This window comes from Oscarella lobularis, chromosome 16 (assembly GCF_947507565.1).
Source record: "Oscarella lobularis chromosome 16, ooOscLobu1.1, whole genome shotgun sequence".
NCBI classification, from domain to species: domain Eukaryota; kingdom Metazoa; phylum Porifera; class Homoscleromorpha; order Homosclerophorida; family Oscarellidae; genus Oscarella; species Oscarella lobularis.
In genome coordinates, this window is record NC_089190.1 from 948,216 (window position 1) to 958,302 (window position 10,087).

The following is a 10,087-nucleotide window of genomic DNA, read 5'->3' on the forward strand; positions in this document are numbered from 1 at the left end:
CTTATCAAGTGATTAAATGTGCCCATTCATGTAAGGATAAGTCTACAGTGGTACATTTGCCAAAAACCGCTGAAACATGGCGAGGGACTCCATTGGTTTATAAAGCGGCACCTGATGACCGGCGCCTCGTAGAGTGGCAAAAGTAAATCCATTTGCCTTGTACTCGGTAACATATCCCACTGGCCGACCATTGACATCCCACGGCCTCCAACCGACGCCAAAATCGTAGCCTAATCCGCTTGTCCACTCCTCAGACCCGGTGTACGGCACGCACGCATCAACGTCACCACTGTAGATCAGCACCCGGTACTTAGCAATAAGATCGGGATAAACACCAAGCAGCGAATCCACATTGCCCGTGTAGTTGAGTTTGGCACAAAATTTCCAGTCGCCCAACTCCGCTGCGCTCTCCACGTGAATAGCAGCGCGCACGTCAGGTTGGTTCATATATTTGAGCAAACCGCCGGGCGCACCACACTCAGTAAATCCGAGGTCGCGTAGCCGTCGCACGTGCTCCGTGGCCGCCGTCCAAAATATGTCGCTGTCGCTCTGAATGCATGGCGCGTAAATATCGTACACGTTGATGAAATTGGTTTTAACATCCACCGTCTCGAGCATCTCCTTACAGTAAACGCCGACTTCGTTCAACTTCAATCCGCACCGGTCTTGCAATTCGGAGAATATTCCCTCGCTGATGAGCCCGTGGCCGTAGACAAACTTTACCTTAATGGGAACTGATTGCTCGGCCTCGCCGCAGCCGCCAACTTTGTTTCCCACGCAGCCGTTTCCGACGAGGAGTCCCTTGAGATTGATGTTGCTCTCGCTCGTCCGGATAACCTCGGCTAGTGTCGGAATGTAGATTCCGGCGTAAGACTCGCCACTGATATAGAAGTCGTTCGTTGCGTACTCAGGATAAGCGGCGAAGAAATTGACGAGGAATCGGAAGTTGTCCTCTGCCGTCATTGTGTCGTTTGTAATGTAGTCGGCTTTGTTTGTTGAGAACGAGAAGCCCACGCCTGCTGGTGACTCGAGGAAGATCAAGGTCGCGTTTTGGTTCCATGTATACGGATTAGCTAACAGTTGGACATCGCTCGTGCTTGTGTTCATTAGGATGGGGCCCATCTCCAAAAAGTAGCCGGCCATTGAGCTGCATCCAGGGCCACCAGTGAGCCAAAGTACTACCGGATCGGTTGCCGGATTGCTCATGCTCTCCGACACCCAGTAGTGAAGAAAGCGGTAGTGCTTGGTGGCTGCGTCAACGGGCAGAGTATTGACGACTGGGCAGGGGTTGATCCCAGCCGGGCAGCGATTTCACTTCGTGTTCGGCAATGGCGCCGAATGTGAGATGGAATAGCGTTGCCATTGCTGCAAGGGTGCGAAGCAAACAATGCATGCTTTCTCCTGGACATAGGATGTCACGTGATGAACAATCGCGTGACCCTGTATGTTGTTGACGTCACGGCCCGGGTAATAATAGGTCAATCGAGCTGTCATCTATTTCCTTGGAAATTGCAATGAATGATAGCCCCAAGCTGTTATCTCCCCTTGAAGGGTGGCAGCCACGCGGTCAGTTCGTTATGAGTGGTTGTTCAGGAAGAAAACGTGCTTGGTCGCTTGAGCTATTGGTGGTCACTTCAGTGCCGCTCTCAGTCTGTCGTTTTGTCATAGAAGTGTGAAGCCTTCACACCTTTTTTACGTCTTCGACTTCCACGTTAGGCTCCCCGTGCACGGATCGCGCAATCAGGCCTGAATGGACCATGACTTTCCGTCGTAGTCTAGAAGTTGTAGAGTACTAAGACAAAAGAGGTCATAGGAAGAAAATCGTCATAGATGGTAAACACTATATTTTAGACAAGGGAGGACCCTACTACAAATACGAACGCAAACTGCCACACTATATGTACCGTGCGGACAGATGTAAAGGTGTTATACATAACTGACAGACGAGACGCTCGGACAATAATCAGAGACTAAATGGGACTCTGGATCCATCTATAGGAATTATGGGTTCTTACGCTAACAACAGCCGTTTCTCAGAAGCGCAAGCGCAATAAGACAAGCCGCAATGAGGACGACGTTGAGTTCCGCACTTCCTATACACAGACGCGTACTCAACCAATGTTAGTCTATATCAACTCACGTGTTACCTTCACCATTAGCATGAATTTTTACCACAGCTGTAGCCGTCCGAATAGGCGATCCGCCAAAACGGTGAAACTGTAGCTTGAACGTGACGAAAAATCTAACCAAGTCGTGATCACTCCCGATCCGGGATAGCGAAGGTCATGAACAAGAAGAAACGCCCGGCGAAGAAACGACTTCAGTCATTTACGCCGCTGCCACTCTCTGTCAAAGCCTCACGCTGCCTTCCAGGTCAAACAGAGAAGCGCTATGACGGAGATGTGCCTCCTAGAAAGCTCGCACTGGTCAAGAGCTAAGTGAAGGGCGTGGCACGTAGTCTACTTTCCTCTCCCCACAGGTTTACGTCGACGGCTCAGCGTTTCGAGCCTCTGGAATCCGCGAGTGTAACGAAGAAACGGTGTTTCTGCAAAAGAGGGTTGCCTCGGCCTATAGACTAATCTGCTTCGCCGCCGTTAGCCAGCGCTTGGCCTAGTGGCTAGGTTACGCGTCGGTGCTATTTACACAATTCTGGGCGGAGACTAAAATATTGAAGTGATTTTGGCCCTGAAACATACCTAGCGCATGCACACTTGAGTTACACGTATTATGCTACCGCTCGCAAGAGGTTTACCTACCACGCACAACTTGTCACAAGAGGTTTGGCCAGGGCTGTGCGAACCGGAAGCCTTGATGACGCGCATGCAACGGTAATTTGTAAGGTCAAACCGCAAAAGCGTGCCAAGTTGCCTGCAATCATCTTCGCCGATTAGTACAGCAGAAATCTTGTACATGCATGAGTCCGTATTTCTAAAAGCTTGCAGCCTGCACGTACAATTGCTTGCTACAAAGACGATGCAGAGACAATGCATCGGTTACCGTCGGCCTCATTGAATAACAAACTTCCACTTTACGATTATTTTTAGAAGAAGAGAGCAATCTAGCTGCAAAGCCTTCTGAAGGCTTTGCATGTATTCATTGCGTGGATGACACTGGGACCAATTGAGAGACCTACGCACTCTAATGGGGAATGACGCAAATTATATGCACCTTTGTCCTGCGTAGGCGGCAGACTACCTTCCTGTAAACGACTAGGAAGTGTGTACCCGTTTGCGGTTCGTGTAAGTACCGTCGGCCTCACTGAATAACAAACTCCCACTTACTTATCGAATAACAAACTCCCACTTCTTCGATTACCATTACTTTGGCTTTCAGACTAAAAAAATGCTCCTATTATTGTACAGTACAATATGCTTACTTTACGATTATTTTTAGAAGAAGAGAACAATCTAGCTGCAAAGCCTTAATTCTGAAGGCTTTGTATTCATGCGTGCATGACACTGGGACCAATCTGAGAGACCTACGCACTCTAAGGGGGAGCAAATCAGAATGACGCAAATTATATGACCTTCGTCCTGCGTAGGCGGCAAACTACCTTCCTATCTTCCTATAAACGACTGGGAAGTTAAACCCGTTTTCATTTCGCTTGTCTTCAGAAGAGCTTGGCTAGCTATACCAGTAGCTGCCAAAGACGACCAATCTGCCTTGGCGTTAAATTCCAGGCAGCCATCACCAGTAATAATACTGTGTTGCCGTTTCTGGCTACAAGAGAATAGCTATATGTACTGTGTATGTTTTAGTAGAAGAGCAATGAAAGCTTTCTTTTTGGCAGGCTTAGTCCTGACAGGTAAAAATTTATGCTTACGGGAGGCATGCAAAGCGCGAAAAGATTATTTGGAAACGGCTCTAGCCAAATCCTACCGTTCGCTCCGATTCCTATAAAGGCATTCCGAAAACTAGCTAATTTATTCTTTTCTTCTAATAAAGCATTCCCTTATTGGACTACGCCTCTTACTTGCCCTCAAGATGATCCTTGTGGCGGAAGTAAGTCTGCGTCGATCAAGCCCACAATCTGTTGTGAGACAAGAACGCCAATGATTATCAATAGATATCCAAGTAATTGAAAACGGACACAAGCGCGGACTACTCACGCCTGCTGCTCCCGGCAACGAAATCTGCGACTTGGATTTGAACGTCGGCTGGTATCGCTTTGTTGACAACGACGGAAACAAGTTTAAACTTGCCGTCAAAGGAAATGGACAGTGCGCCAATAGAGGCAGCTGCGGAACGATCTCTCCTATAACATTGACAGAACCAGCACCAACGACTATCGGAGAAACTAAGCTGATAAAAGGTTGCATCGATTTAATTCAATGCTGCTTGTTTTCAACTGAAGTCTGTGCTCGATACTGTGGCAATCAACTTGGAACAGTGTATTATCTCACACCTCCTATAGCGTGCTCAATTGCTTATTGCACAGGTATGCCAACAGTTTGCATACCTTAACTAAAAAGCCTTCAACTGTGTTAATATGTTTGATGGCTAGATGCTGTTAGTTGTGCTTCTAATGAGCACGTTGAGAACGGTGTCTGCAAGCGTAAGTCGGTTTGGTTTTATGACGTTGTTAGAAATTAATTTTTCTGTTCTGCTAATTCAGCTTCTTATCCGCTGTTGCTCTCAAATCCAGTAGTCACAGCTGATTCGGTACCAAATATAAATAATGGACGAGATGTGATCTTCAAATGCAAAGTGGACGGGCCTGAAATTCAAAACGCGCAATACAACATCGTATGGCAGAAAGATGGCGTAACGGTCGCAACAAGTACAACTATGTCTACTTCGGTACCGGCAACAATTTCGTTGCGGGAGCTATTCAAAGCTCAAGACCTTAGGGCCGTGAAAATGGGATTTAACGTAATAAGCATATCAGAAAACACGTCTGCTAATTATTCTCTTTTTTCAGCTGGTTTGCAGCGTCAGTGCCAAGTTTGTCGGCAGCGCGAGAGAGTCTTCTGCCAAATATAGTGCGGCTTTTTACGCTGGACTTTCAGTAATAGCCGCAGTACTTCTGCATGTGAAGTATTAGATCTCCCTGTTATGTATATATAGGTCAGCCCACTAACGCTGCTTATTAACGAGAATGACGCCGTTGACAAGTACAAAATTTATCTGAAACCAACAGTGCCAGTAGTTTGCGAAACGGAAAAGCCTTGCCACTTCGACGTTGCTGTTGGAAACGCGAAATTTATTGCCCAAAACGAAGTTCTTACTTCGAAGTGCGGAATCCGTTTTGATGAAAACAATTGGAATACGGCTCAAACGTTTGAGATAGCCGGAGTTAGAGACCAGGTTGAAGACGGTCAGAGCGAACAGTTTATCAGGGTAGCTCCAGCTCCGGTTCTACAAGACTTTTTTGAAATGAAAATCGCTCGAGAGTGGACTCTCATGCCTCAAATACAGCACGTTAGAGTAAGATAATGCCTCTTTCGCTTTGCCTGCACATGCATGAACTATTTTGGCGAATAGGTGAAAACAACAAATGTTCCTTCTACCAGCTGCGAGGGAACAGGAGACCCCCACTTTAATAGCTTTGATAAAAAGTGAGTGTATACGGAGAATGCCATTTTTCAATCTCTCAACACTTTGTGCATATAGCTACTACCATTATTATGGTGTAGGCGATTTTTGGCTAGCACGCAATAAGGATCCTGGAAGGACCTGGGGTCCCATAGAAGTAATAATAGACCCCAGTCACGATTTTAAGCTTACTCTAGGAGAATCTTCCTAGGTCCAGTCGAGAATTTGGACGTGCCGTGGAGCTTACACCACGGTGAGTTGCCACTGCGGTGTTGCGATTAGGGAAGGAAATCATGTTGTGTCGATTGATCAATGTTTTTGGCAACAAAGAGATCCAGCTGTAAAGATTCGTAACATTCCACCTCGAGTTAGGAAACACACACCGGGAAGACTACCGAAAGCTTTTGGCGTATACAAGAATACTGCAGGGACAGAATACAAGGTGAGGCAATTCCGCGCATGTTATCCAACGCCTCTACGGTTTCCTCCATATGCCGTATGTTAAAGACTTATCGCAGTCTTACGCTATAATAGTGAACTTCCGTAGATTTACAGTTCTCGCTAAATTCTTCTCCTATATATTTGATTATCACAGGTTCAGCTTCCTTCTGGAGCCGCTGTGAAGATTACAGTCAGCACGTGGGGAATGAGCGTTTACGTTCGTTTCAGCGAGGAAGATCGAGGAAAAACGGAAGGATTCTGTGGAAACAACAACGGAAATCCTAATGACGATCTGCGTGGACCCGACGGAATGCAGTATTCCAAAAACGGCGGATCAGTTGTTCAACCGGCGTTTGCAAACTCATGGAGGTAAGAGCTAATATAGAAAGCACGTGCAGCAACACGTTCTTAATTAATTTATGTAGAGTTTTGAAAAATGAAAATTTGTTTGGCGCAGCCGTTCTTCAGACGCTAGGAGCAAACGACGTTGCTAATCAATTAAACGGAAAATTTTGTCAATGCACGTCTACAGCTAACGAACCTACGGGAAATCTAGATTGCCCGGAGTTCGATGATCCTCTGCTGGTTCAGCCAAAAGCTTTCCTCGGAAATGGGTGGCTTAGAACTGGAATTGACGTCAGAACAAAACGCGCGGTTGCCAGCGCTGAGGACACACCAACCGACCAGGACGATTTCGACGACGATTACGACTTCATTTTCGATCCTGACGCTGTGCCTGTTATACCGGAATTTCCCACGCCAAACGGAATCACTGAAAAAGCAGCAAGAGATCAATGTAGTACGGTTCTCATGGGATCTCCAGTGACGCAATCGTGCATTGCCGACAGAAGAATCAAACAGATATCTCCCGAAATCGTTGAATCCTGCGTTGAAGATATTCGGGTAAGAAAGAATAACAGAGAAGTTGCAACCTGTTAAGTTAGGGCCATTATAACACATCGTGCGTCTAGTTGACTGACGATATGTCTATCGCTAAGGCATACCAGGCTTCGGTTCTACAGCAGTGTGAAGAAAGCTTGGCCTCAGACGTTTCCTACTGGAAGCCTAACGACACGTCTGTTGACGGATCTCTTGAAGTAAACGAACAAACCTTCTTTCTCCAACCGAAGCTTCCGCAGATGATAGCGGCTACGGTCTGTCCGGGAGATTGCAGCGGTCAAGGTGAGTGCGTCAATTCCACTTGCCGTTGCACTTCCAAATTCACCGGACCGGACTGCTCCATCCAGTCTGACCAAGCTCCGACACTTCTGACTTTCACAAACGGCGGACTCTGTGACAGACAAACCAAACCCTGTCGGACCGCTTACGTTGTAGGAGAGGGATTTATTGACAGCGAAGAACTCTCATGCTCAGTATTGAACGAGGTACAAAAATGATACCCGTTGTGATTAACATTAATTAATTTTTTCACTTGCAGGAAACAGGCGAAGAGTACAAAACCCTTTCGTCTTATCAAAGTATTTTTGAAGTAACTTGTAATTTACCCCCGTCAGCTGTTCGACCGCCTATCGGCGATGACAATTCGAAGCCAGCTGAGCATTTCTCAGTTAGAGTCACGGTTGATGGATTGAAATTCAGTAACGCGCTGACATACACTATGTACGACTCTAGTTGCTTCAAATGTTCTAAAGCTGGAGATTGCTTTCAAAAGGTTTGATTGCTATAAGATTAATGTTAAAACATTGGTCCAACAACTGGCACTTAGGAAAACTCTTGCCTTATTCAAAATCGATGTTTTGCTGACGGCGAGGAAAATCCTGCCAATTGGTGTCAGAAATGCCTGCCAAAAAATAGCACCGTCAATTTTAGCAAAAGGCTAGGTCAGTAAGTTAAAATTGTCTTTTGAAAACTCACCTTACTCTTTAACTAGACAACAAAAAACCTGTCATTGTGTCTCCGTCTGTTCTTAAAATAGCAGAAGGATCGGAAGTTCTTTTGAATCTTTCTGCAATCGATCCGGAAAACCGTTCGGTATCATTTCGTATGTACACTGACATTGCTGAAACAAATGTAGTTGACGGCTTGTGGTACTGGAAAGTTCCAGAAAAAGCGAACTTGACTGACGACTACCCGTTTCGTTTTAGAGCCGTAGATATATGCGGCGAAGAAAGTAACTGGTATTCGCCCAAAATTGAAATTATTGAGTGTCCATGCACATCCAACGGAAGATGTATTTTGGAAGAGGGATCTGCACTTGGCACAGGAAAGTACAAATGCATTTGCGACTTTGGATACAGAGGAGAGTTCTGCGAAACAGAAGACAGTAAACTCTAAGCCGATCAATCAAATATTGAAACTGATCTGTGCTTTCTCTCGTTAGAGGATAAATGTCGTAATAACGAAGAGCCTGTTATTACTTCTCGGCGAAAGTTATATGGGTTCAAAGGTCAGCTATTCCAATTGAATATTACAGCCTATGATCCAGAACGCAGCTCAGTAATGCTCTTCCAAACTGATGAAAATAATTCAGCAAAAATCCGTTCAGAGGTAAAACGTCAATGGGCATGGATAGTTCCACAAACACAGAAAGCCTCTTACACTTTCTATTTTGTTGCGCGGGATGAGTGCGGCAAATGGAGCAACGTTTACTCGCCTACGGTCCATGTTTTGGATTGTCCTTGTCCTCCTAACTCTATATGCGTCCGAAGAGAGTCCGCGGGCAAAAATGAAACTGACTGTAAATGCAAATCCGGTTTTCGAGGCGAAAAATGCGAACTTTCGTCTCCGAAAGAGCCGCCAATTTTACAAATGACAACTGAAATGGGTCTCATTGGCGAATCTTTTACCTCCATTCTTCTTTACAACAGAACAAGAGGTCGTATACATCTATTTCCCAGTACGGCAAGTCTGGACGATAAAGACAGCAACATCATTCGCAGTGTGCGCTGCAGGCTTGAAGGCGCTGCTGACAAAAACGAGGAGAGTATCGACGTAGACCGCGATTTAGCTGCTCGTCTTCGCTTTAAAGTAACACAATCTGATAAGATACTGCTAATCACTGGCGCTAACACCAAAAGTAACTATCTCAAAGTAGTTCAATCAATTGCGTATAGTCACATAGGAAGCAAAGTAACGGCTAAAAATCGCGAAGTTTTCTGCTACGTTGAGGACGACAGTGGCATGCGGTCGCCAACGACAAGAAACTACATTTCATTTGACTACTGTGAAGGATCGTCTGACTGCAGGAACGGAGAGTGCAAGTCTGGTCGCAAAGGCCGACAGTGCGTTTGCAACAAGGGATTTGTCGGGAAACGTTGCAACGTGGAGGCTACAGCTCCTTCATGCACGTTTTGCTGCGGTGGGGCTGTACAAGCGTGCAATCGCGAATACAGTTTGTTTCCTGTTTGTCAGACTTGCTGCCGGTACAACCGGAAAAAGTGCCGCAAAGGGAACCCATCTTTTTGCCTTTGCCTAAACAGAGTACTGCCCTCTGCGGAAGGAGGTCGCTGCTTTGTTGACGGAACGGTCTGCTGCAATGCTGAAGAAAGGTCACATAACAAATGTGAACAAGCTTACAAACATCTCCCTGTCTGCAGCAGAGATTGCTGCAAAACCGCCTTTTCGTCTCTCTTCTCTCATTCCCGTTTGTCTCTTTGCGGAAAAGCTGGCGGCTAATCACTGCATGTGTCTCTCCATGCAGGTACTTTTGCGCATTGTCTTGTCTGCCTTTATGTTGTATGTTTTTTCGTAATTTTTCTGCAAATACAATTGCTGTGCATTGCGAACTGTCTGGTTAGCCAGCAACGGGGAAAGTTGATGCTACCTCGAAATTGCGGATGAGAAACCCGTCGGTAAGATGTATTCGCTTGTCAGTATTTTTCGATAAGTTTGAGCCAAAAAAGACGCTAACCGAGGCTTTACGGTTGTAATAAAACGTATACGGAGAAAAGTAGACTGTTCGAACATACTGTAGAGGCTGGCTACGTCAGAACGGGTAACTAGACGCGACACGGTCCTAGTTCTCCTAGTGAAAAAGTAGTGATCTAAAATGTTCTCGATCTGTACGGTGTTACTGTACGTGATGTCACTATGACGTCACTGGTGTAATTTGTTCGTGATCTAAAATGCATGCCTCACATTCAGTAAAGAA

The 10,087-nt window shown here is 45.9% G+C and overlaps 1 protein-coding gene and 1 pseudogene across 5 annotated transcripts; one reads left to right on the plus strand and one right to left on the minus strand.

Annotated features, from left to right (window-relative positions):
• Position 1: 1 nt before the first annotated feature.
• Positions 2–3,432, minus strand: LOC136196765 (uncharacterized; annotated as a pseudogene).
• Positions 2,270–9,718, plus strand: LOC136196761 (von Willebrand factor D and EGF domain-containing protein-like). Of its 5 annotated transcripts, none has more exons than XM_065986389.1 (19): positions 2,270–2,426; positions 2,480–3,693; positions 3,759–3,805; positions 3,946–4,002; positions 4,067–4,438; positions 4,505–4,555; positions 4,616–4,872; positions 4,922–5,008; positions 5,068–5,427; positions 5,485–5,558; positions 5,614–5,692; positions 5,747–5,977; positions 6,131–6,345; positions 6,402–6,879; positions 6,948–7,361; positions 7,415–7,648; positions 7,703–7,817; positions 7,868–8,260; positions 8,318–9,718. In XM_065986389.1, the coding sequence occupies exons 3-19, from the start codon at positions 3,769–3,771 to the stop codon at positions 9,610–9,612; spliced, it is 4,749 nt and encodes a 1,582-aa protein (XP_065842461.1). In that variant the 5' UTR covers positions 2,270–2,426; positions 2,480–3,693; positions 3,759–3,768; the 3' UTR covers positions 9,613–9,718. The 5 variants fall into 5 exon arrangements, with proteins under 5 accessions (XP_065842461.1, XP_065842462.1, XP_065842460.1 ...); XM_065986390.1 differs by having other exon boundaries at positions 3,762–3,805; XM_065986388.1 differs by having other exon boundaries at positions 2,480–3,239; positions 3,542–3,805.
• The last annotated feature ends 369 nt before the right edge of the window (positions 9,719–10,087 follow it).

Coding starts and splice junctions, on each gene's coding strand:
- LOC136196761 (XM_065986386.1), top strand. CDS start 3,739: ATGTACTGTGTATGTTTTAGTAGAAGAGCAATGAAAGCTTTCTTTTTG. Junction 4,003..4,066: donor AGATGATCCTTGTGGCGGAA/GTAAGTCTGCGT, acceptor GATTATCAATAG/ATATCCAAGTAATTGAAAAC. Junction 4,873..4,921: donor CCGTGAAAATGGGATTTAAC/GTAATAAGCATA, acceptor CTCTTTTTTCAG/CTGGTTTGCAGCGTCAGTGC.